At 52.8% G+C, this 22,006-nt stretch overlaps 1 protein-coding gene across 1 annotated transcript in view; it reads right to left on the bottom strand.

Moving 5' to 3' along the window:
* HCN2 (hyperpolarization activated cyclic nucleotide gated potassium and sodium channel 2) overlaps window positions 1–22,006 on the bottom strand; it is a 26,441-nt gene that overhangs the window by 693 nt on the left and 3,742 nt on the right. Inside the window, exons 2-9 of the mRNA XM_044455907.1 lie at window positions 16,387–16,810; window positions 7,876–8,037; window positions 6,966–7,184; window positions 5,671–5,817; window positions 4,815–5,055; window positions 1,790–1,975; window positions 428–815; window positions 62–346 (exon numbers count right to left, since the gene is read on the bottom strand). Of these exons, the coding sequence (XP_044311842.1) occupies window positions 62–346; window positions 428–815; window positions 1,790–1,975; window positions 4,815–5,055; window positions 5,671–5,817; window positions 6,966–7,184; window positions 7,876–8,037; window positions 16,387–16,810 (2,052 nt within the window). The remainder of the gene's footprint in view (window positions 1–61; window positions 347–427; window positions 816–1,789; window positions 1,976–4,814; window positions 5,056–5,670; window positions 5,818–6,965; window positions 7,185–7,875; window positions 8,038–16,386; window positions 16,811–22,006) is intronic.

Genomic DNA, 22,006 nt, shown 5'->3' on the forward strand with positions numbered 1-22,006 from the left:
GCTGTGCGTCGGGGCGGCGGGCGACGAGGACGGCGACCCGCGCGGCGCCGCCGCGACGGACGCGCTGGACTCGCGGGCCGAGGGCGGGGGGCTGGCGGGCTGGGCCGCGCCGTGCGGCAGCGAGGGCTGCGAGGCCGAGAGCGGGCGCGTCTCCTGGCTCAGCGTGCTCGTGTGCAGGGCCTGCGTGCTCCGGTGCGCGGCCAGCCGCGGCGGCGAGCCGGGCAGCTTCTGCTGGCTCAGCGACAGCTGCGAGCCCGACTGGCCCTTGGCGCCCCCGTACGGGAACGTCCGGCTGGCGAGGGGGCTTTGCGAGGGCGGGCTGGGCACCGCCGAGGCGAACGGGCTGCTGGACGGCGCCGGCGGGGGCTGCGCGGGCGGCGGCTGCGGCTGCGGCTGTTCCTGGGGCGGCGGCGGCGGCGCGCTCTGCGTCGGAGGCTGTTGCTGCTGCGGCCGCTGCTGCTGCTGCTGCTGCTGCTGGAGCAGCGCCGGCGAGATGGAGAAGGGTCCGGACGCCCCCGCGGGGAACTGCAGCCGCCGCACCACCCGGGGCGAGCCCAGCCCCATGGGGCCGACCAGCGGGCTGGCCATCTGCGGGCAGAAGCTCATGGCCACGGCCTGCTGGAGCGTGGCGATGGCCGAGGTCACCTGGGGCTGCGCGGGGGCGTAGAGGGCCGCCGCCTGCTGCAGCTCGGCCTGCTGCACCATCTCCCGGTCGTACTTGACGATCTCCTGGATGATCTCGTTCTCCTGGTTGTTGAAGACGCCCGAGTTGAGGTCGTGCTGGACCTTGTGCAGCAGGATGGAGTTCTTCTTGCCTGGGGAGCGGGGGGGGGGGGGGAGACGGGCGTGTGAGAGGCAGGTGGTCCTGTCTCTTGTGCCCAGGGGCCGGAAGGTGGCTGCGGTGGACTGGGTCCCGCGCAGACATACAGATGCTGCAGGGGACACCTTCCGAGGGAGGGCAGGGAATTCCTCAGCTAGGATGGGCCTATTCTGACCTGCGCTTGCAGCAGAAGTGCATCCGAGGAGAGATGCTTCCTGCGCCAGGAGGGAGAGCTGTGGCAGGACAGGGCCTCCGAAGACAGCTCCGACTGCCCTCCATTTCCCGCCATGCATGGATTGAAAATGCACCCACATTCATGGAGCAGGAGACGTTCCCAACGTCCTTTGCCCTGCCTGCCAGCTGGAATGCCGCTTCCACACTGTCCCCAACCATCTGCAGACTTTCCATCAGGAGCATGTCATGAGCAGAGCCAGCTGGAGCCGGGGTCAGACTAGATGGCCTGGGTGGTCCCTTCTGCCTTCCTCTGTTTCTATGTTTCTATGAGCAGAGCCGGCTGGAGCCGGGTCAGACTAGATGGCCCAGGAGACCCCTTCTGCCTCACTCAGCTTCTATGTTTCTATGAGCGGAGTCGGCGGGAGCAGGGGTCAGACTAGATGGCCCTGGGAACCCCTTCTGCCTCACTCTGCTTCTATGTTTCTCCGAGTGGAGAGGGCTGCAGCTGGGGTCAGACTAGATGGCCCGGGAGGTCCCTTCTGACTCCCTCTCTTTCTATGTTTCTGTTTCTGATCATGCAAGGTTTACAAGCCAGATTCACGAAGTGGTATCAGTGAGGCACGTGGGTCAGAGCTGCCCTCTCTATTCCAACTGGAAAACCCCTCCCCCACACCACCCTGTCTATGTACAGATGTAAAGAGTGCAGAATTAGGGCATTTTTGACAGCAAATGCCACACCAGCCCCAAAAGCGTCCCATCCTTTCGAGCGAGGGATCCCCTTTGTTCCCCCGGCACAAGCACAGCTCCGGCGCTTACCTATGCGATCGAGGCGGTCGATGGCCACCGTTTCGAAGGCTCGCCTCATCATGGGGTACTCCTCCAGGACCTCGTTGAAGTTGTCCACCGAGAGGGAGTAGAGACGACAGTAGGTATCAGCGCGGACACTTGCAGTCCGCCGTCCTCTTGTCAGAAGGCAAATCTCTGGACAGGAAGATAGGGAAAAGGTTCACGTCGGAAACCCATGCCAGATTTCAGATGGATCCCCACAGAAGCCCCCCACACCTGCTGAGTCGGACCCAAGTCTGGAACTCCAGCTCTGCCGTTGTAGTCTGGTACCTCCCAGGCATCAGCGGGTTCATTTGTCCCAAGCAGCCGGTACTCACAGTTGCCGTCTCCACACACAAAGCCTCGAACAACTGCTGAGACAACGCCTGATCTTGGCTCCCGCCCCTCCACTGCCACTCCACCTCCTTTCCCAGGATTTCTTTCCCATTTTCTCACTCGCATTAGCCAAAACTTTCTCCCACTTTTTTGAGGCCATTCTCATTCAGCTTGTGGCAAGAAATATATAGCTTTTGAAAAGAAATACAAAGAAGAATTTTCCAAAGGGGGAGGCCCTCCTGGAGAGGGAGAAATTCCCCTGAGCTGGGTTTGGGGTTTCCGGCTTCCTGAGGAGGTGGCCTCGGAGCGGCACTCCCACCATCTTCCCAGCAGCCTCCTTGGCTCCCCACACTCCAGTTAGCCTTATGGGGCGGCTGCCTACAATTTCTTCCCCACAACAACAGGGACAAGGACCTTGTGGAGGATGCAAAAGGGGCTCGGAGTGAACGGTGCGTCCTGTGTGTAGGTGAGCCCGACCTGAGAATGCCTCCTCCCCCTGGAGGAATTTGGGAGGGGGTGTCCCCACCCATGCTCTGCCTGCAAATAGGGAAAGAATTTTGCCAGGTCCCATCTGGCTTGGCCACTCAGGTACGACCTAAATCATATTCCTGATGAACATACATTAAGGAATTAGATCTGATAGACAGAGTGCCTGAAGAACTATGGACGGAGGTTTGCAACATTGTACAAGAGGTAGCAACTAAAACCATCCCAAAGAAAAAGAAATGCAAGGAAGCAAAATGGAAACTTTCCAAATAGCTGAGGAAAGAAGGGAAGTGAAAGGCAAGGGGGAAAGGGAAAGATACAAACAATTGAATGCAGAATTCCAGAGAACAGCTAGAAGAGATAAGGCCTTCTTAAATGAACAGTGCAAAGAAATAGAAGGAAACAACAGAACAGGGAAAGACAGAGAACTCTTCAAGAAAATTGGAGACATGAAGGGAACGTTTCATGCAAAGATGGACATAATAAAGGACCAAAATGGCAGGGACCTAACAGAGGCAGACGAGATTAAGAAGAGGTGGCAAGATTACAGAGAAGAGCTATACAAGAAAGAGCTTAACGTCCCTGAGAACCACGATGGGGTGGTCGCTGACCTCGAGCCAGACATCCTGGAAGGTGAAGTCAGATGGGCCTTAGGAAGTCTGAGCAACAACAAAGCTAGTGGAGGAGACAGTATTCCAGCTGAGCTATTCAAAATCCTAAAAGATGATGCAGGTAAAGTGCTACACTCAATATGCCAGCAAACTTGGAAAACTCAACAGTGGCCACAGGATTGGAAAAGGTCAGTTTACATTCCGATCCCAAAGAAGGGCCATGCCAAAGAACGTTCAAACTACCGCACCATTGCACTCATTCCACATGCTGGCCAAATTATGCTCAAAATCCTACAAGCTAGGCTCCAGCAGTATGTGGACCGAGAACTACCAGAAGTACAGGCAGGGTTTCGAAGAGGGAGAGAAACTGGAGATCAAATTGCCAACATACGCTGGATCATGGAGAAAGCCAGGGAGTTCCAGAAAAACATCTACTTCTGCTTCATTGACTATGGTAAAGCCTTTGATTGTGTGGATCATAACAAATTGTGGCCAGTTCTTAAAGAGATGGAAGTACCAGACCATCTTATTTGTCTCTTGAGAAACCTGTATGTGGGTGAAGAAGCAACAGTGAGAACTGGACACGGAACCACGGATTGGTTCAAAATTGAGAAAGGAGTTTGGCAAGGCTGTATACTGTTGCCCTGCCTGTTTAACTTGTATGCAGAGCACATCATGAGAAAGGTGGGGCTAGATGAATCACAAGTCAGAATTAATATTGCCAGGAGAAATATCCACAACCTCTGTCATGCAGATGATACCACTCTCATGGCAGAAAGTGAAGAGGAACTGAAGATCCTCTTGATGCGGGTGAAAGAGGAGAGTGCAAAAGTTGGCTTGAAACTCAACATTAGGAAAACTAAGATCATGGCATCTGGTCCTCTCACTTCCTGGCAAATAGAAGGGAAAGAAATAGAGGGAGTGACAGATTTTATTTTCTTGGGCTCCAAAATCACCGCAGACGGGGACTGCAGCCAAGAAATTAAAAGACACTTGCTCCTGGGGAGGAAAGCTATGGCAAATCTAGACAGCAGATTCATCACCCTGCTGACAAAAGTGCATATAGTCAAGGCGATGGTTTTCCCAGTTGCAATGTATGGCTGTGAAAGCTGGACCATAAGGAAGGCTGAGCGCTGAAGGATTGAGGTCTTTGGATTGTGGTGCTGGAGGAGACCCTGCGAGTCCCTTGGACCGCAAGGCGATCAAACTGGTCAGTCCTAGAGGAGATCAACCCTGACTGCTCTTCAGAAGGCCAGATACTGAAGATGAAGCTCAAAGACTTTGGCCACCTGATGAGAAGACCCTGGAGAAGACCCTGATGCTGGGAAGGATTGAGGGCAAGAGAAGAAGGGGACGGCTGAGGAGGAGGTGGCTGGATGGAGTCACTGAAGCAGTTGGTGTGAGCTTGGGTGGACTCCAGGCGATGGTGGGGGACAGGAGGGCCTGGAGGAAGGTTGCCCATGGGGTCACGATGGGTCGGACACGACTAGCAAGAACAACAACGTCTGGTCTGGATAAGCAGCCACAAGAAAACGCCTCAGGGACCCTTCTGAGCGGCCCACCTCCAAAGTAGGAGCCATCGGAGAGTTTCATCTCCTTGTTGCCCTTGGTCAGGACGCTGAGCACCCCGTGCTGAATGAAATACATCTTCTTCCCGATTGTGCCTTCCCGGATTATATAGTCCCCCGGCTGGAAGACCTCGAATTTCAGCTTGGTGAGCATGGCGGTGACGAAGTTGGGGTCCGCGTTGGCGAAGAGCGGCATGGAAGCCACCAGCTTCCGGCAGTTGAAATTGACGATCTCCTAGCGGGAGAGACAGGGGTGGGGTGCAGAGAGAGTGAAGCTAACTCCCCAGGGAAGGCCCCCCGGCCCTTGCTGTCAAAGGGGGCTGGATGAACTCGGCCTGGCCTTCCATAAGCCAGCGTTCTGTTCAGAGCCATGAGGACTAGGAGCTTGCTTTCCATAGGGTGGTCTGCAGCTCAGGGCAAGATGGTACCCCGCCACACAGATACTCGCAGGTTTAATCTGCAGACAGATACCAGGCAGTGTCGTGTGGTGGTTAGAGGCCAGGGCTCGCGAGAGCAGGGGTTGAAGTCCCTGCTTGGCCTTGAAGCTCTCAGGGCGACTCTGAGCCAGTCACAGCCTCTCAGTGGCACCTACCTCACAGGGTTGTTGCGAGGCTTAAAAATGAAGGGGGGGGCCATGGGAGCCATCCTTGCAAGGGGCCACGTAAATGCAGAAATACATTTTTAAAATAAACTGCTGCAGCCAGCAGGCACAGGGCGGGGGGTGCTGTTCCTCTAAGACGTTCAATCGAATCTCCCCCCGCAAAGCAGCACGGACCCTGTGCCCTCTGTGGCCGCCCAGAGGCGCTCCCCCCCGCTGGAGAGTGGGGGGGCAGCCGAGGAGGCGGCTTACCTCGCGCAGGGGCTCGTTCAGCTCGCCCAGGATGCTGTCCTCGTCGAACATCTTGCCCTGGTAGCGATGTTCGTAATAGTCATGGATCTTCTGCCGGAAATCTGCCGGCAGCTTGTGGAAGGACATGTATTGCTCCACTTGCTTGTACTGCAGGGGAGTTGCGGGGCGGAAGCGAGATAGAGAGAGAGCCCGTGAATCGCAGATTCTGTTCCAAGGGAGCCGACGCCCATGCTCCCCCCAAAATAAGGCCGGGTCTCGTATTAATTTCTGCTCCAAAAGACGCATCAGGGCTTGTTTTCAGGCAAAGCCTTATTTTTTTCTTAAGAAAGCCATAAGATTCTGGCCCCGAGAGTCCTCCATGATTCCTTGCTTTTACTCAGTGGAATCGCTCCTTTGTGCACTCATCTTGTCTGGGGGGTCAAAGTATTATTCCCTTTAAAGCTGCCGTTAAATCAAGTGGCGGTTGAAGACTTACGAGGCAGGAGTGGCAACACACGAGTGCATTAAGCATGTCCGTTACAACACACGACATATCGATGTTATTCATGCGTTCTCAGTATTCTGGTCATTCGCCATACATCTCGCATTCATCTGTTACACAGGTGTTTACCTCTTGTCCAAAGGTGCCCGCTTCAGTATGGACAAATACTTAATTATAGCATATATTATTATTTATTTCAAGTATTAATGTCAATAATATTTATTTATAGCTAACTATATATTAGCATTATTATTTTATAATTCAATACATCTATATGTGTTGCAACGGACATACTAAATGCGCCCGTCTGGCTGACAATCTTAACTGGGGCTTATTTTGGGGTAGGGCTTATATCACGAGCATCCTGAAAAATCATTCTAGGGCTTATTTTCCGGTTAGGTCTTATTTTCGGGGAAACAGGGTACAAACACAAGCTTGCCAGGAGGCGATGTGACGCCCCTTCGGATCCGCTTTCTTGGGAGAGAATGCAACAGCCTAGCAGCCCTGAAGAATGCAAACGCGAAGGGAAAGAGCAAGGATCCGGCCGGCCGGCCTGGGAGAGGTCTCAAAACGGGCGCCTTGCCTGGGTGGAGGTTTTGTGGGCGTGAATGAAGAAAGGAAGGGAGAGAGCAGGGAACAGGTCTATCCCACCCCCGAAAAAGCACACTTTAAGTGAAAATTTGTCTTCCCAAGAGGGAATGCGGCCTGTAGGCTGAAAGAAGTCTGGTGCCGTGGTTTTATTCGAGTCCAGCGCCTGGCAAGGCACACCAAAATGCACCTCTTCGTGCGCATCGCTTCCCTCCGCGGTCTGTACCTTTTCCTGGTATTGGCGCCGGGAGGAGTCCAGGGACTGGATGAGCGCCGTGGCGTGGCCGATGAACATGGCGTAGCAGGTGGCGCCCACAATCATGCTCAGCATGGTCAGCCAGATGTCGGTCATGCTCTCCGGGGCCTGGCGCCCGTATCCGATGCACAGCATGTGGCTCATGGACTTGAAGAGGGCGAAGGAGTACAGCTCGCTCCAGGAGTCGTTCTACAAGGCATGGAGTGGGGGGGGGCAGCTTCAAACAGGCCCCAGGGAGGCGAATGGACCTCTCTGAGGTCACACAGACACTTTGTCTCCTGTGCCACACCCTGGAGTCATGGATACCTCAGCATTCATTAAAAAGTTAATGGAACAAGACACAAGTTTCTAGTCCTCATGGTCCCTTCATGGTCATTGAGATGGCTGGTTGGAGATGATGGGGAGCTTTGCTTTGCTAGGTGGTTGTCCTTGTTAGCAAAGCCAGAAATTCCGCATTTTCAAAAGCAGGGGAGCGAGAATGCAGAAGAGAGGAGAAAATATGGAACCAGAGATTGCCCATCTCAGTAGCCAAAAACAGGCCCACACATCACACTGAAATACTAATCAGCTTATGTTGATTAAAATTGCTCTTCACTTTAAATATGGTATTGTTTTTTCCCGTTATTTTGGATTACACATAAGATCTGTACAGTGTGCATAGGAATTCATGATATTTTTTTCAAGCTATGGTCTGGCCCCCCAACAGTCTGAGGGACAGTGAACTGGCTCCCAGTTTTAAAAGCTTGAGGACCCCTGTGTAGACAGAAGGGCCGAACCCTGCCCTGCCTGCTTTGCACTCCTGGCTCAGATCCATGCTCCTGGTCCTCATGGAGGCCCCTGGCCTGACCCAGATGGCGGCTGCCTGGCCTTCCCCACTCACCACCATGCCGTTGATGGAGACCCAGCAGTCGCTGGGGAAGTCCTGCAGCATGGGCACGAGGAACTGGAGGCACCCGTCCCAGTGGCACAGGAGGAGCATCATCCCGATGAGGTTGATGATCCGCATCACGGCGCTGGCCAGGTCGTAGGTCATGTGGAAGATCTGGCGGAGACCGAAAGGAGGAAGGGGGAGCGTTAAAGAAGAAAGAGCACCAAGAGGGGGGGGGGGGGGGAGAGAATGTGTAAGAGGAAAGAAAGGAGGGAGACAGAGAAATGCTAGAAAACAGATTTAAAAAGGACTAGAAATAAGAGTGATAAAGAAGAAAGAGATAAAAAGACAGAAAGAAGAGGATTAAAGAGGAAGGAGAGAGAGGAAGGAAGGGGAAGGAAGAAAAGTGTTGAAGAGGAAAGAAAGGAAGGAGTTAGAGAAGCACTAGAAAGAAGAGTGATAGTGAAGAAAGAGATAAGACAAAAAGGATTAAAGAGGGAAGGAAGGAAGAAAAGTGTTTAAGAGGGAAGAAAGGAGGGAATTAGAGATGGACTAGAAAGAAGAGTGATAGAGAATAAAGATAAAAGGACAGAGAAGGAAGAGGGTTAAAGAAGGAAGGAAGGAGCCACATGAAAGAGGAAGAAAGAAGAATGTTAAAGGACTAGAAAGAAGAACGACAGAGTAGAAAGAGATAAAAAGACAGAGGAAGAAGAGAGTTAAAGAGGAAAGAGAAAGGCAGACGGGGCAGAGCAGTTCTCAAGGAGGGGGCCCCAGGAAGGGGAAAAGCGGTTGCCCTGGGTTAGGTGGGGGCTGCATCCCTGAGTCAGGGACTCCCCGGCCGCTGCCACGCCTGACCCTCTCAGCCTCGGCTTGTGTCCATCCTAAGAAAGGTGCCCAGACCTGTCTTGCGGTTAACAATACTTGGATTACGACGACCCAACTTTTATTTATTAAATAGGCCACAAATAGGCATACTTTTGAGACGGCCAGATGCTGTCCATCAGGCGAAAAGTTCAAAAAGCAAGGTGTGTGTGTGTGTGTGTGTGTGTGTGTGTGTGTGTCGGGGGAGTGACTTCTGCAGCGTGCAGTCACTACAATCAGGCTGTGCCGCGGGGACAGGGGAGCTGAGCTCCCACCTGGCCAGCCAGGCCCCAGGCCTCCACATGCCCTTCCCCTGACCACACACCTTTGCCCCGAGCACTGATGGTGTGCTGTTTCCCCGGCTCTTGTGCAGACTTTTCCCTGTTCTGAAAGGCTGGTCCAAGGCTTGGCTGCTGGCAAGGAAAATAGCCCCGGATTTCTGCCCCTGCCCCTCCGCTTTCGCCTCCCAGACCTGCTGGAATGCGCCTCCTCTGAAATGGAATTCTGCCCTTGGGTGAAAGCAGCTCGGCAGTCCTGCTTTTCTTGGTGATGTGATGATTTCAGAAATAGTCATCCCTGCACCTGGAAGTGGTCGAGCCCAGAGACTCAATCAGGGATGCAACAAGCAGCCTCCTGCAAGTCGTGTGGGTCATCTCCCAGCATGTTTCCACAGGGAGTGAATGAATAATCCTATGTTAGCCCATTGAGAAGATGCCAAAGGCAGAGCACCACCTCATGCAGAGACATGGCAGGCAGACTCCTTCACTGGCTTCAGAGGTGCTTGAACTAATACAAGATTATTAATTAATCGATCAATTGATTAATCCAGATGCAGAGCAGACCCATAGAGAGCTTTTGGCTGTGATTGCAACAGGCCTGTTCTTTATAAGAACATGTTTGGACAGAAGGTAGGAGAGTCATTCCTGTCTGGTTTACACTGCTCTTTCCAAGAAAATAGTAAATGCAAACTGTCAAGAACCCAATTGGCAGTAATAAAACAAATGACGTGCTTAGCACAGTGCCGAAGCAAAGCCACAACTAAGAAAGCCACTGTAAAATACCAGTGCTTTTTAAACAGCTGCCTCGTGCAAATGTTTCCAGCACCAGTCCTTCAGAGGCCTGACAAAGTAAGGGCTTGACCTGACTCCTGAAAGGATTCAGCGGGTTTCAGACGGTCCTCGATCCTCACTGGGGAGAACATCCCATGAATGGGGTGCCCCAAAGAGGAACGTTCTTGGCTTGGCTCCTCGCTCATCTCCTGCTTTGCTGGCACTCCAGGAGGCGGCAGCCCTGTGCTGCGGTCTCATTTCTTAAGGCAGCAACTGTTCAAGTCCTGAGTCTACCCCAGACCTATTCTTCCCCGGCTTGCTCTCAAGGGGCTGCGAGTGTCGGATCAGGCACAGCGCTTCCTAAAATTTCATGGCTGCCCCACTCCTTATTTTCTGCCGTTACCCGATGGGGCACTTCCAAGACTGCCGTGCGTTCTGCAGAATTACCTCCAGAGTGCATGCGCTAAAGCTCTGTTCAATGCATTGATAGGAAGAACATCTGGGGAGCAGGTCTGGGTAAGGTTGGGGGGCCATGTGCACCCCTGTGGCCGGCCAGGTGCCTCGGAAGAAAAGCTCTGAGCAGGACTCAATGCAACGGCACTTTCTGACCCATGTTTCCCAGCAACCGGTGCTCATGGGCATCCAGCCGCTGACATTTGGGGGAGAACAGGGCCATGTGGACTAGTAGCCATTGGCTGCTTTCTCCTGCACGAAGTTGCCCAAACCCTTCTCAAATTGGGAGCCATCACATCTTCCAAAAGTGACTTCCGCTGTTTCACCCGGCACTTCCGGGATCACCTGCCTATCTGCTCCGTGGGAAGCTCATATTATGCGCGGCTGTGTTAAGACTCCTTTGCAGTGGGAATTCCAAGGATCGAGTCATGCGTCAGGAAAACCCAGTCCAAAAAGTGTACAATACGACAGGTCTCTGCCCCAGACAGCCTACAGTCTAAAGCCAGCTGGATAATAAGAGGGAGGGGCTGGAACAGCAAGAGGTGCTGGAAAGACCGGGCACTCAGGTCCATGGGGCCAGCTGCAGAGATCTTTGTAGAAAGGGAGGCACACAGCGAAACGGGAAGGCCCCCGGCAGAAAAATTTGAGGGGGCCGCAGGGAGCACAGCCCATGCAAGAAACAACCTCAACACCTTGTGGTTTTCTTCCAGTGATCCCTCCAGGGATTTGGGGCTCCAAAGGAAAGATTTGGGGCTCCAGCCTGCCTGGAGCAAACCTGAGCAAAGGCAGACATTTAACAATGGCTATTATCCAGGGCAGCGAGGATGACGAGCTCGCATTTTGGGGAGTGGGAGGTGAAAAGAAACCTTTTGAGACCAGAAGGAAGAGCTGGCGGCTGCCCCACAGCCAAGTTCCTTCCTCCTTTGTTGCAGGTAAGGAGGGGAAGGCAATGGGGCCAAGATCTCCCGTGTTCCTCCTCTTTTTCTCACCACAGACACAAACCCCGCTGACCCGTATGAGCTGAACTTTAAAACGCTCTCAGTGCCATACCAGCTCCTCACAGGGGAGTCGCTTGGCCGCCCCCTTTCCCAACACTTGGCCATCTCAGGGTTGCCTTTTTCGCAGGCAGAGATGAGAGCAGGGCCACCTGGAGAATTCCCAGCGTTGTCACGCTCAAACCATGCCAAATAAGATGCAGGCAAAATACTTGGGGCTGCTGCCAGGGGTCCCACTCCGAGCAGGCTTCTGTGTGGTGACCCCTTTCTGTGGGACTCCTTCCTTGTTGCTGCCAACCCAAATTCATTCCCGATGCCCACCGCAGAAATTTTTCCCTGATCCAGCCATTGCTGAGTAACCAACCAGTTTTCTTGTTATAGTCCGGTATTAGATATATCCATTCTGGGTTTAGATCCTTTTTACTTTCGTTTAGCATTCACTGCTCAGGAATATAGAGTGGTATAGAAATACTGTAAATAAGGAAAAACTCAAATAAATAGAATCCATTAAAATGTTTTAACATAGTGTAAGGCATTGAAAGTTCAAAAAACAAAACACAGCTTAAGCTGCTGTTTTGAAAGGCCTTGGAAAATTTATTATTAGGATCTGACCAGAGCTAATTGGAATTCAGGACTGGAGCTCAAACTACTTAGGTTTTATCAAGGGGATGTGCTCTGTAATTCTGCATCACATTCAAGATTAGAGCACAAAATGCTTTAAAATTATCATTAGAAGTCTTATCCCATATAATGTTTCTGCCAGAATCTCTGCTTGTGCCAGTTTATTTATTTACTCTTCTTTTAAACTACCCAATCATTGAAAAAAACTGCAAAATTAAACCTCCAAATAAACATGTGACCATTGCAACATCATAAAAGCAAATTAAAATTCTGCTGCAGGACATAGCAGCAAAAGCACCAAAACAGTTCTTAAAATGGCAGGGGAAACCCAAAGGGTCTCTTTTGGTGCTAGAAGGATGTGTTTGGCCTTGAGGTTCTGAAGGAGTCCGTGCCACATGACAGTCGGAGTGTTAGATTGGGCAGATCCGGGTTCAACGACTCATACATTTATGAAGCTGACTCAGTGACATTCACTGAGACAGCCATGGACTGTCCACCTAACCTACCTCAAAGGGCTGTTGTGAAGATAAAAATGGAGAGGAGGAGGTGAGCCATGCCATCAGGTTCCTCACAGGAAAAAGGCAGGATAGAAGTAGGATAAATAACTTAGGCAAATGAACATGGAAGCCAACCAAGCCCCTTTTGAGTGGCCATTTCTTAAGAAGGGTTGTTGTTGTTGTCAGCTGTGAAGTCGTGCCCGACCCATCGTGACCCCATGGACAACACCAGTCCAGGCCTTCCTGCCCTCCACCATCCCCTGGAGTCTGCCTGAGCTCACACCCATCGCCCCAGTGACCCCATCCAGCCCCCTCATCCTCTGCCGTCCCCTCCTTCTTTTGCCCTCAATCCTTCCCAGCATCAGGCTCTTCTCCAGGGAGTCCTTCCCTCTCATTAGGTGGCCAAAGTATTTGAGTTTCATCTTCGGTACCTGGCCTTCTAAAGAGCAGTCAGGGTTGATCTCCTCTAGGACTGACCGGTTTGATCGCCTTGCTGTCCAAGGGATTCTCAGGAGTCTCCTCCAGCACCACAATTCAAAGGCCTCAATCCTTTGGCGCTCAGGCTTCCTTATGGTCCAGCTCTCACAGCCATACATTGCAACTAGGAAAACCATAGCCTTGTCTATACACACTTTTGTCGGCAGGGTGATGTCTCTGCTGTTTAGTATGCTGGCTAGATTTGCCATAGCTTTCCTCCCAAGAGCAAGTGTCTTTTAATTTCTTGGCTGTAGTCCCCATCTGCGGTGATCTTGGAGCCCAGGAAAATAAACTCTGTCCCTACCCCCATTTCTTCCTCATCTCTCTGCCAGGAAGTGTGAGGACCGGATGCCATGATCTTAGTTTTCCTAATGTTGAGTTTCAAGCCAACTTTTGCACTCTCCTCCTTCACCCGCATCAAAAGGCTCTTTAGTGCCTCTTCACTTTCGGCCATTAGAGTATCATCTGCATATCTGAGGATGTTGATATTTCTCCCAGCAATCTTAATTCTAACTGGTGATCCATCTAGCCCCGCCTTTCTCATGATGTGCTCTGCATACAAGTTAAATAGGCAGGGCGACAGTATACAGCCTTGCCAAACTCCTTTCTCAATTTTGAACCAGTCAGTGGTTCCAGTTCTCACTGTTGCTTCTTGACCCGCATACAGGTTTCTCAAGAGACAAATAAGATGGTCTGGTACTCCCATCTCTTTAAATACTAGCCACAATTTATTGTGATCCACACAATCAAAGGCTTTAGCATAGTCAATGAAGCAGGTGTTTTTCTGGAACTCCTTAGCTTTCTCCATGATCCAGCGTGTGTTGGCAATTTGATCTCTAGTTCCTCTGCCTCTTCGAAACCCTGCCTGTACTTCTGGTAGTTCTTGGTCCACATACCGCTGGAGCCTAGCTTGTAGGATTTTGAGCATAATTTGGCTAGCATGTGGAATGAGCGCAATGGTGCAGTAGTTTGAATGTTCTTTGGCATGGCCCTTCTTTGGGATCGGAATGTAAACTGACCTTTTCCAATCCTGTGACCACTGTTGAGTTTTCCAAATTCGCTGGCATATTGAGTGCAGCACTTTTACTGTGTCGTCTTTTAGGATTTTAAATAGCTCAGATGGAACACCCTCCTCCACTAGCTTTGCTGTTGCTCAGACTCCCTAAGGCCCATTTGACTTCACCTTCCAGGATGTCTGGCTCGAGGTCAGTGACCACCCCATCGTGGTTATCAGGGACGATAAGCTCTTTCTTGAATAGTTCTTCTGTGTAATCTTTCCACCTCTTCTTAATCTCCTCTGATTCTGTTAGGTCCCTGCCATTTTGGTCCTTTATCATGTCCATCTTTGCATGAAACCTTCCCTTCATGTCTCCAATTTTCTTGAAGAGATCTCTGGTCCTCCCTATTCTATTGTTTTCTTCTATTTCTTGGCACTGATCATTTAAGAAGGCCTTCTTATCTCTTCTAACTTTTCTCTGGAATTCTGCATTCAGTTGGGTGTATCTTTCTCTTTCTCCCTTGCCTTTCGCTTCCCTTCTTTCCTCAGCTATTTGTAAAGCTTCCTCAGACAGCCATTTTGCTTTCTTGCATTTCTTTTTCTTTGGGATGGTTTTAGTTGCTACCTCTTGTACAATGTTGCAAACCTCCCTCAATAGTTCTTCATGCACTCTGTCTATCAGATCTAATTCCTTAAATCTATTTGTCACCTCAACTGTATATTCAGCAGGGATATGATTTAGGTCATACCTCAGTGGCCTAATGCTTTTCCCTGATTTCTTCAATTTAAGCCTAAATTTTACAACCAGAAGCTCATGCTCTGAGCCACAGTCAGCTCCTGGTCTAGTTTTTACTGACTGTGTAGAGCTTCTCCATCTTTGGCTGCAGAGCACATGGTCAGTCTGATTTCTGTGTTGACCGTCTGGTGATGTCCATGTGTAGAGTCGTCTCTTGGGTTGCTGGAAAAGAGTGTTTGCTATGACCAGCATGTTCTCTTGACAAAATTCTACCAGCCTGTGCCCTGCTTCATTTTGTACTCCAAGGCCAAACATGCCTGTTATTTCGGTTATCTTTTGGCTTCCCACTTTAGCATTCAAATCCCCCATGATGATAAGAACACCATTTTTGGTGTTAATTCTGGAAGGTGCTGTAGGCCTTCATAGATCCGGTCAACTTCAGCCTCTTCAGCACCAGTGGCTGGGGCACAGACTTGGACTCCTGGGATGCTGAATGGTTTGCCTTGGATTCAAAGTGAGATCATTCTGCCATTTTTGGAGATTGTTTCCCAGTACTGCTTTTCCTACTCTTTTATTGGCTATGAAGGCTACTCCATTTCTTCTGAGGGATTCTTGCCCCAGTAGGATACCTGATGGTCATCTGAATTAAATCCACCCCTTCCTGTCCATTTTAGTTCGCTGATTCCCAAGATGTCGATGTTCAGTCTTGTCATCTCATGCTTGACCACGTCCAACTTTGTTGTTGTTTAATCGCAAAGTCATGCCCAATCCTTCATGACCCCATGGGCAACACTCCTCCAGGCCTTCCTGTCCCCCACCACCCCCCGGAGTCCACCCAAGCTCACCCCCACTGCCTCAGTGACCCCATCCAGCCACCTCATCCGCTGCCGTCCCCTTCTTCTTTTGCCATCTATTGTTCCCAGCATCAGGGTCTTCTCCAGGGAGTCCTTCCTTCTCATCAGGTGGCCAAAGTATTTGAGTTTCATCTTCAGTATCTGGCCTTCTGAAGAGCAGTCGGGGTTGATCTCCTCCAGGACTGACCAGTTTGATCGCCTTGCGGTCCAAGGGACTCGCAGAGTCTCCTCCAGCACCACAATCCAAAGGCCTCAATCCTTTGGCGCTCAGCCTTCCTTATGGTCCAGCTTTCACAGCCATGCATTGCAACTGGGAAAACCATCGCCTTGACTGTAAGCACTTTTGTTGGCAGGGTGATGTCTCTGCTTTTTAGTATGCTGTCTAGATTTGCCAGAGCTTTCCTCCCCAGGAGCAAGTGTCTCGGAGCTCAAGAAAATAAAATCTGTCTCTAAAGTCCAGCTTGCCTTGATTCATGGATTTTACATTCCAGGTTTCTGTGGAGTATAGATCTTTGCGGCATCGGACTCTCCTTTCACCACCAGATACATCTGCAACTGAGTGTCCTTTCGGCTTTGACCCAGTCGCTTCGCTCTTCCTGGCGCTACTAGTACTAGCCCTCTACTCTTCCCCAGGAGCACATTGGACACCTTCCGACCTGAGGGGCTCATCTTCCGGCCTCATATCTCTGCCTTTTGGTACTGCCCGTGGGGTTTTCATGGCAAGGGGACTGGAGTGGGTTGCCGTTTCCTTCTCCAGGGGGTCACCTTTGGCCAGAGATCTCAGCTATGACCTGTATGTCTTGGGTGCCCCTGCACAGCATAGCTCATCGCTTCTCTGAGCTAGACAAGCCCCTTCGCCACGACAAGGCAGGGACCCATGAAGGGGTTAAGTAGGGTACCATCACTGAAATGCCTCTCCCTGTCTCATCCATGTCCCAACCCCGGGTCGGCTCTGAGCCTTGCCTTCAGCCCCCGGTTCTTACCTCCTCCCACTGGTGGATGTACCGGATGAGGCGAGAGAGCCGGAGCAGCCGCAGGAGGCTGAGGATCTTGGTGAAGCGGACGATGCGCAAGGCCCGGGCCGTCTTGTAGACCTCTGAGTCGATCCCCTTCTCCACGATGAGGAAGATATAATCCACAGGGATGGAGGAGACAAAGTCCACCACGAACCAGGTCTTCAGGTACTTCTTCTTGATCCGCTCAGGGTCCAGAATGATCTCGGTGTTATCCTCAATGACGATGCCCGTCCGGAAGTTCATGACCAAGTCCATGAGAAAGAAAGTGTCGGAGACCACGTTGAAGACGATCCAGGGGGCTGTGGTCTCCTCCTTGAAGAAGGTGATGCCCACGGGGATGATGATGAGGTTGCCCACCATGAAGAGCAGCATCGTGAAGTCCCAGTAGAACCTGGAGATGGAGGGCAGACAAAGATGCGTGAGACACAGAAACACTGAGCGAGTCAGAAGGGGCCTCCCGGGCCATCTAGTCTGACCCTGCCTCCAGCCAGCTCTGGTCGTGACATGCCTTCCATGTGCATGTCCAGCCTAGCCTTGAACACCCTCAGCGATGGGGCCTCAACCATCTCCTGTGGAAGCCCTTTCCGTACCCTCGGGGTCCTAACCATCAGGAAGGACTTCCTGGCATCCCAATTGAACCTTGGTCCCTTGAACTCTGCTCCGTGGCAGCACGTCTTGTGCTCCTCTGCAGGGGAGAACAGGTCTCTATCCACCTCTGTGTGACACCCCCACACATACCTGCATGTCGCCAACAGATCCCCTCGGAGTGTCCTCTTCTCCAGGCTGAAAAGACCCAGCTCCCTCAGGTTTCCCCTGCAAACCGGCCACCAACCTTGTGGCCCTACCCTTCACGGACTCCAACCTGGCTATGTCCTTCCTGTAATGTGGCTATTACAACCCGTAATTCCTAACCCAGTGGCTGTCGGATCCTGACTTCCCCGCACTGTGCCTCACGCTTCCGTAAATCCTTCATTCGGGGTGGTTCTGGGTGCCAGAAGGATCCAGGCCTCAAGACCTCGGGGTATTCCAAGGCACAAGGAGGCCTGAGCCCAAGGCCTTGAAGGAATGTGGTCCCCCATTTGAAAAAGAGCATGGAGGGGAAGGAAGCTGATTTCCGGGGGGAAATGCCAGAGGAAAAATTCAGCGGGAGGCAGCAGCTGGGGAAGAGCAAGTGGGCCTGGGGCCGGAAAGGGGCTTCGCGTTAAAAGCTGGGGGCCTTTTACCTGAGGATGCTGAGGGTGGAATGTGGGGCAAGAGGAAGGGTTCCGCCGTGGGTTGTTGTCCAACCCAGGGATTCCAGCCCAAAAGGGAAAATGCCCCTTTTGAAAATGTTGCCCCCGAGTTTCAGCCCGACTCCCAATCTTAGGAGACAAGCAGGCATTTCTTACTTCATTTCTTCTTCTTCAAAAGCAAGAGGCGGTGTGGGAGGCGATCCCGTTAGGGAAAGGGCTCTGTGGTGCCCCCTTCAGCCACGGAATGGGGTGACCAGTGCCACTGTCTTGCCAGTGAGCACGATCCTTTATGTAGCACCAAAAGTGAACATCTCTGCCCCAATGAACACACACATCTTCCCATAGCTCAGGGGCCTTGCCCCCTGTTGAACTCAAGCTGCATTGGCCACACTGACTGGGGATGCTGGGAGCTGGAGTGCGACATGTTTGGGAGGCGACCGGTTAGGGAAAGGGCTCCGTGGTGCCCCCTTCAGCCACGGAATGGGGTGACCAGTGCCACTGTCTTGCCAGTGAGCACGATCCTTTACGTGCCTACTCTGAAGTCAGCCCCATTGTTTTCAATGGGACTCACACCCAGGGGCCTTGCTATGGGCTTGCAGGTTTAACGTGTAAGACAGAGAGTCAGCGCAGCAGAATGGTTGGACCCAGACTCACTCCTCCCTCTCAGCATCCTATCCTCCCCCCATGTGTATTTTAAGTGTCCTCAGCCAAAACCCAACACTCTCTGCAGGGAACATGTCCAGATTCTCAGACTTTTGGTGATGGACATACGCCTCGGACTCCTAAACCAATGCAGCTGATAATTTCATTATATTTATATAGGCACAACCTAAGGAGACAAAGAGGCATTTCCTACTCTTCAAAAGCCGGATTCTCTGAGAAACCGGCAGTGTCACGTCCCCACTTCTCATCCCCGCCCAGATGCCCCTCTCATTCACCCATAGCCACTCTCCCCATAGTGAGTCTGACTTCAATCACCATCAGTCCCAGCCCGGAATGCAGGGAGCTGAAGGGTCAGGAATGCGGGGAGTTGAAACTTCTGTTGGGAATCAGGCGGAAGGAAGCCACTTTGCTCCATAAAAAACACAAGTGAGGCGTATTCTTTAGCAGGCAAAGACAAGATCTGGGCAGAAAAGCGTCACACGCCGAGCATAACATACCACTTGGGACACACCAGTCCACTGCAACCAGTGCTAACGCAACGCCCCGCAGCAATCTCGTTTAGAGATCCAGGTAACGACTGCAGCTCCCAGGTGCTGGGCACATTTTCCGAGTGTGCAGCTGACTGTAAATGCTGCACAGGCCTAGTGGGTGGGGAAATTTGGCTCCCCCCCCCATCCCTCTGTGGAGCCCCCTTTCCCCCTTCCCCCAGCTGCCCACGGCACCAACGACCTTCCCTGGGAACCTGCAAGGTCAAAAAAAGCAGAAAAACAGCGCTTGGTTCAGGGCAAAGCCCTAAATTCCCCTGCACCCTCAAAACACGCGTGTTTGCATCCAAGAAGAGCTGCACTCTGAGTAAGGGAGGAAGTGAGGCGTTCATTCATTCCCCCACCGCTGTTTATCGCTTTTCCTGACCGGCTCTCTCTGCCACAAACTGATACGCTTCTCAACATCAGAGTGAGTATGTTGGCGAGAATCACACCACCTTCTCTTGTGAGTATCCCACACCCTCTGTTTCCGTACGCAGAAGCAGCAAACGGGGCTCAGGAAAAGAGAGGGCATGACCTGCTCCCAGCAACGGCACCCACAACCAAGGGCCTGCCGGGGGCCGGCAGTGATGCCACATCCACCTGGTGGATCCGCAGGGCTGGTTTGTTCAGCTACTGGGCAACCTCCAACTCTCGCCCGGATGGCAGCAGTGGCTCCAAGGCAGAGGTGGTGGCCTTCTCGGTACTGGGAACAGGCAGCCTCCCCAAGAGGGTAACCCTGCTCTTCTCACATTCTAGCATTGCCCCTTCATCTTCTCCCCACGCTAAGGAGACCCCCCCTTCAGCCACCCATCTTGTTTCCAGGCCTGTACTCACAGGGTTGCTCTTTTCTGGCCCCATGGCAGCTGCTCCAGGCCCTCCCTTCCTCAGACCGGGCACCGTTGCCTGGCCCATGACCAAAGCAGAGTAATCCGTCCAGAGCGGTGCACCAAGAACAGCCAGAGTGCGGCAAGGGAGAGCAAAAGGGCTCCCTCCCGTCCTTGGGCCCCCAGCCTCTGCCCACGAAGGGGTCGGCTTTCTTTGCTGCTGCATCTCGCCACGGGCCTCAGAGGGGCTGCATTTTTATTGGCTCCTTGCAAAGGCTGGATGGGTGTGAACCCGTCTTTTCCCCTGAAATGTTTGCTCCCTGTCCACCCCTCCATCTGCTTCGCTGAGGGATTAGAGCATGCACAGAGTGCCTCTTCTTGAAAGGTGAGTGACAGGCCCTCAGGCTAGGGAGACCGAGCGGTTTCGAGTCCCCCCTTTCAGTTTTAGCAGTGCTGAAGGAGTAACTGAAAAAGAAAAGGATCCCCATCAGCAGTCAGTGCTGAGCCCTGCTCAGCTTGGAACACCACGAAATGTGCCCTCTTGAGACCAGATGCCTGGATCCCATTTAACAGATGGGGAAAACTGAGTCATGCAGCAAAGCTCCATCCACCCAGGGGCGGCGTTTATGGAAAGGGCACCAGAAACTGAGCATTGCTCAACCTGTGAATATTACAGCCTGGCTGCCCCTCCTCTCCGGCCCCCATGTCTCTCCAAAAGAACTCTGGCCAATCCAGAAGAGGATTTGTTATTTAATACAGCGTCCCACTGCGCCAGGCTGGAGGAAAAAATAGCAGGCCACGTCTCTGTGAGGGTCACCCGGCACGGCTTCGCTTTGTCCTTGGACCACTGCAGCCCGCCTCGCCTGGCCCTCCCCCCCCCCCCCTGCTCTTGTAAGCTGACCCTGGGTTGCTCCGCTGCTGCTGCAGTGCCTAAGGGACATTGGACGGGGAAGTAAACTGCGCAGAGCGTGGGGACAGGGAGAGGAAGAGAGGTTTCGATGTGGGCAGGATGGAGGGACATGCATTCGGAGGGTCAGGGACTGGAGACAGAAGGGAGAGGATGCGCAAGGAAGGAAATGACGGAAAAGCAACGTGGATGGTGGGGGGATAGGTGGAAAAGCAGTGTGGAAGGAAGGAAGGAAGCTGGCTGTGCAGGAAGGCCACAAGCCACGGGAGGCAGGGATGCCAAAAGCTGGGCTCTGCAGGCTGCAACAGGGCTCCTGCGTTTCTTGCTCAGGGCCCAGCAGCCCCTGGCTGGAGGGAGGGGCCCACAGTTCGAGGTGCCCTCATTCTCTGATCTGGCACCTCCGTGGAGCTGAGGCAGCCGGGTGGATGCAGAGAACAAGCAAGGCATCGAAACGGCATCTGGCCCTGATTTCCCGCAGACTCTGGCCCAAATCATACCTCTCTGCCCAGCCTACCTCACAGGGGTGTTGTGAGCATAAACACAGGATGGTGAACAAGCACCAAAGGCAGAGCAACACGGGCCGAGAGTCTTTCTCTTGTCTGGGGAGCCAAACAGCTGTTGGGCCATTATTTGGGGAGGACAGGGAACTGGGAAGGTTAAAGGTCGCCTGTGCGTTATGCCAAATGTCCCCCTGGACACGCGTGTGCCACCGTGCTGAGGCCGGATTGTTGCCTTTCTCGTGCTCCTCCTCACTGCATCCTCACACCCACCCTGCGAGGTGGGCTGGGTCGAGGGCTGGTGGCTGGCCCGAAATCACCCGGTGGCCTTTGGGACTCAGCTGTGCCTCCAAGCCGCACCTCCTCAGTCTGGGCCCACCCACTCCTCTGCACTGACTCTCTGTCTTACACGTTAAACCTGCAAGCCCATAGCAAGGCCCCTGGGTGTGAGTCCCACTCCACTCAATGGGGCTGACCTCTGAGTAAAGGATCGTGCTCACTGGCAAGACAATGGCACTGGTCACCCCATTCCGTGGCTGAAGGGGGCACCACGGAGCCCTTTCCCTAACCGGTCGCCTCCCAAACATGTCGCACTCCAGCTCCCAGCATCCCCAGTCAGCGTGGCCAATGCAGCTCAAGTCCAGCAGGGGGCAAGGCCCCTGAGCTATGGGAAGAGGAGTGTGTTCATTGGGGCAGAGATGTTCGCTTTTGGTGCATTTTGGGGGGGAAATCTTTGAACTCATGATCTCCTGCCCCCTTCACAGCCAGGGGGCATAAACAGTGGCCCCCCAGGCATTGCTGGGCTGCAGCCCCCACCAGCCCCCTGGGGATGCTGAAATGCGTAGTCCAACAGCATCTCTCTCTCTCTCTCTCTCTCTCTCTCTCTCTCTCTCTCTCTCTCTCTCTCTCTCTCTCACACACACACACACACACACAC

Source organism: Varanus komodoensis, unplaced genomic scaffold (assembly GCF_004798865.1).
Source record: "Varanus komodoensis strain SLA01 unplaced genomic scaffold, ASM479886v1 scaffold80, whole genome shotgun sequence".
In the NCBI taxonomy this organism is placed as follows: domain Eukaryota; kingdom Metazoa; phylum Chordata; class Lepidosauria; order Squamata; family Varanidae; genus Varanus; species Varanus komodoensis.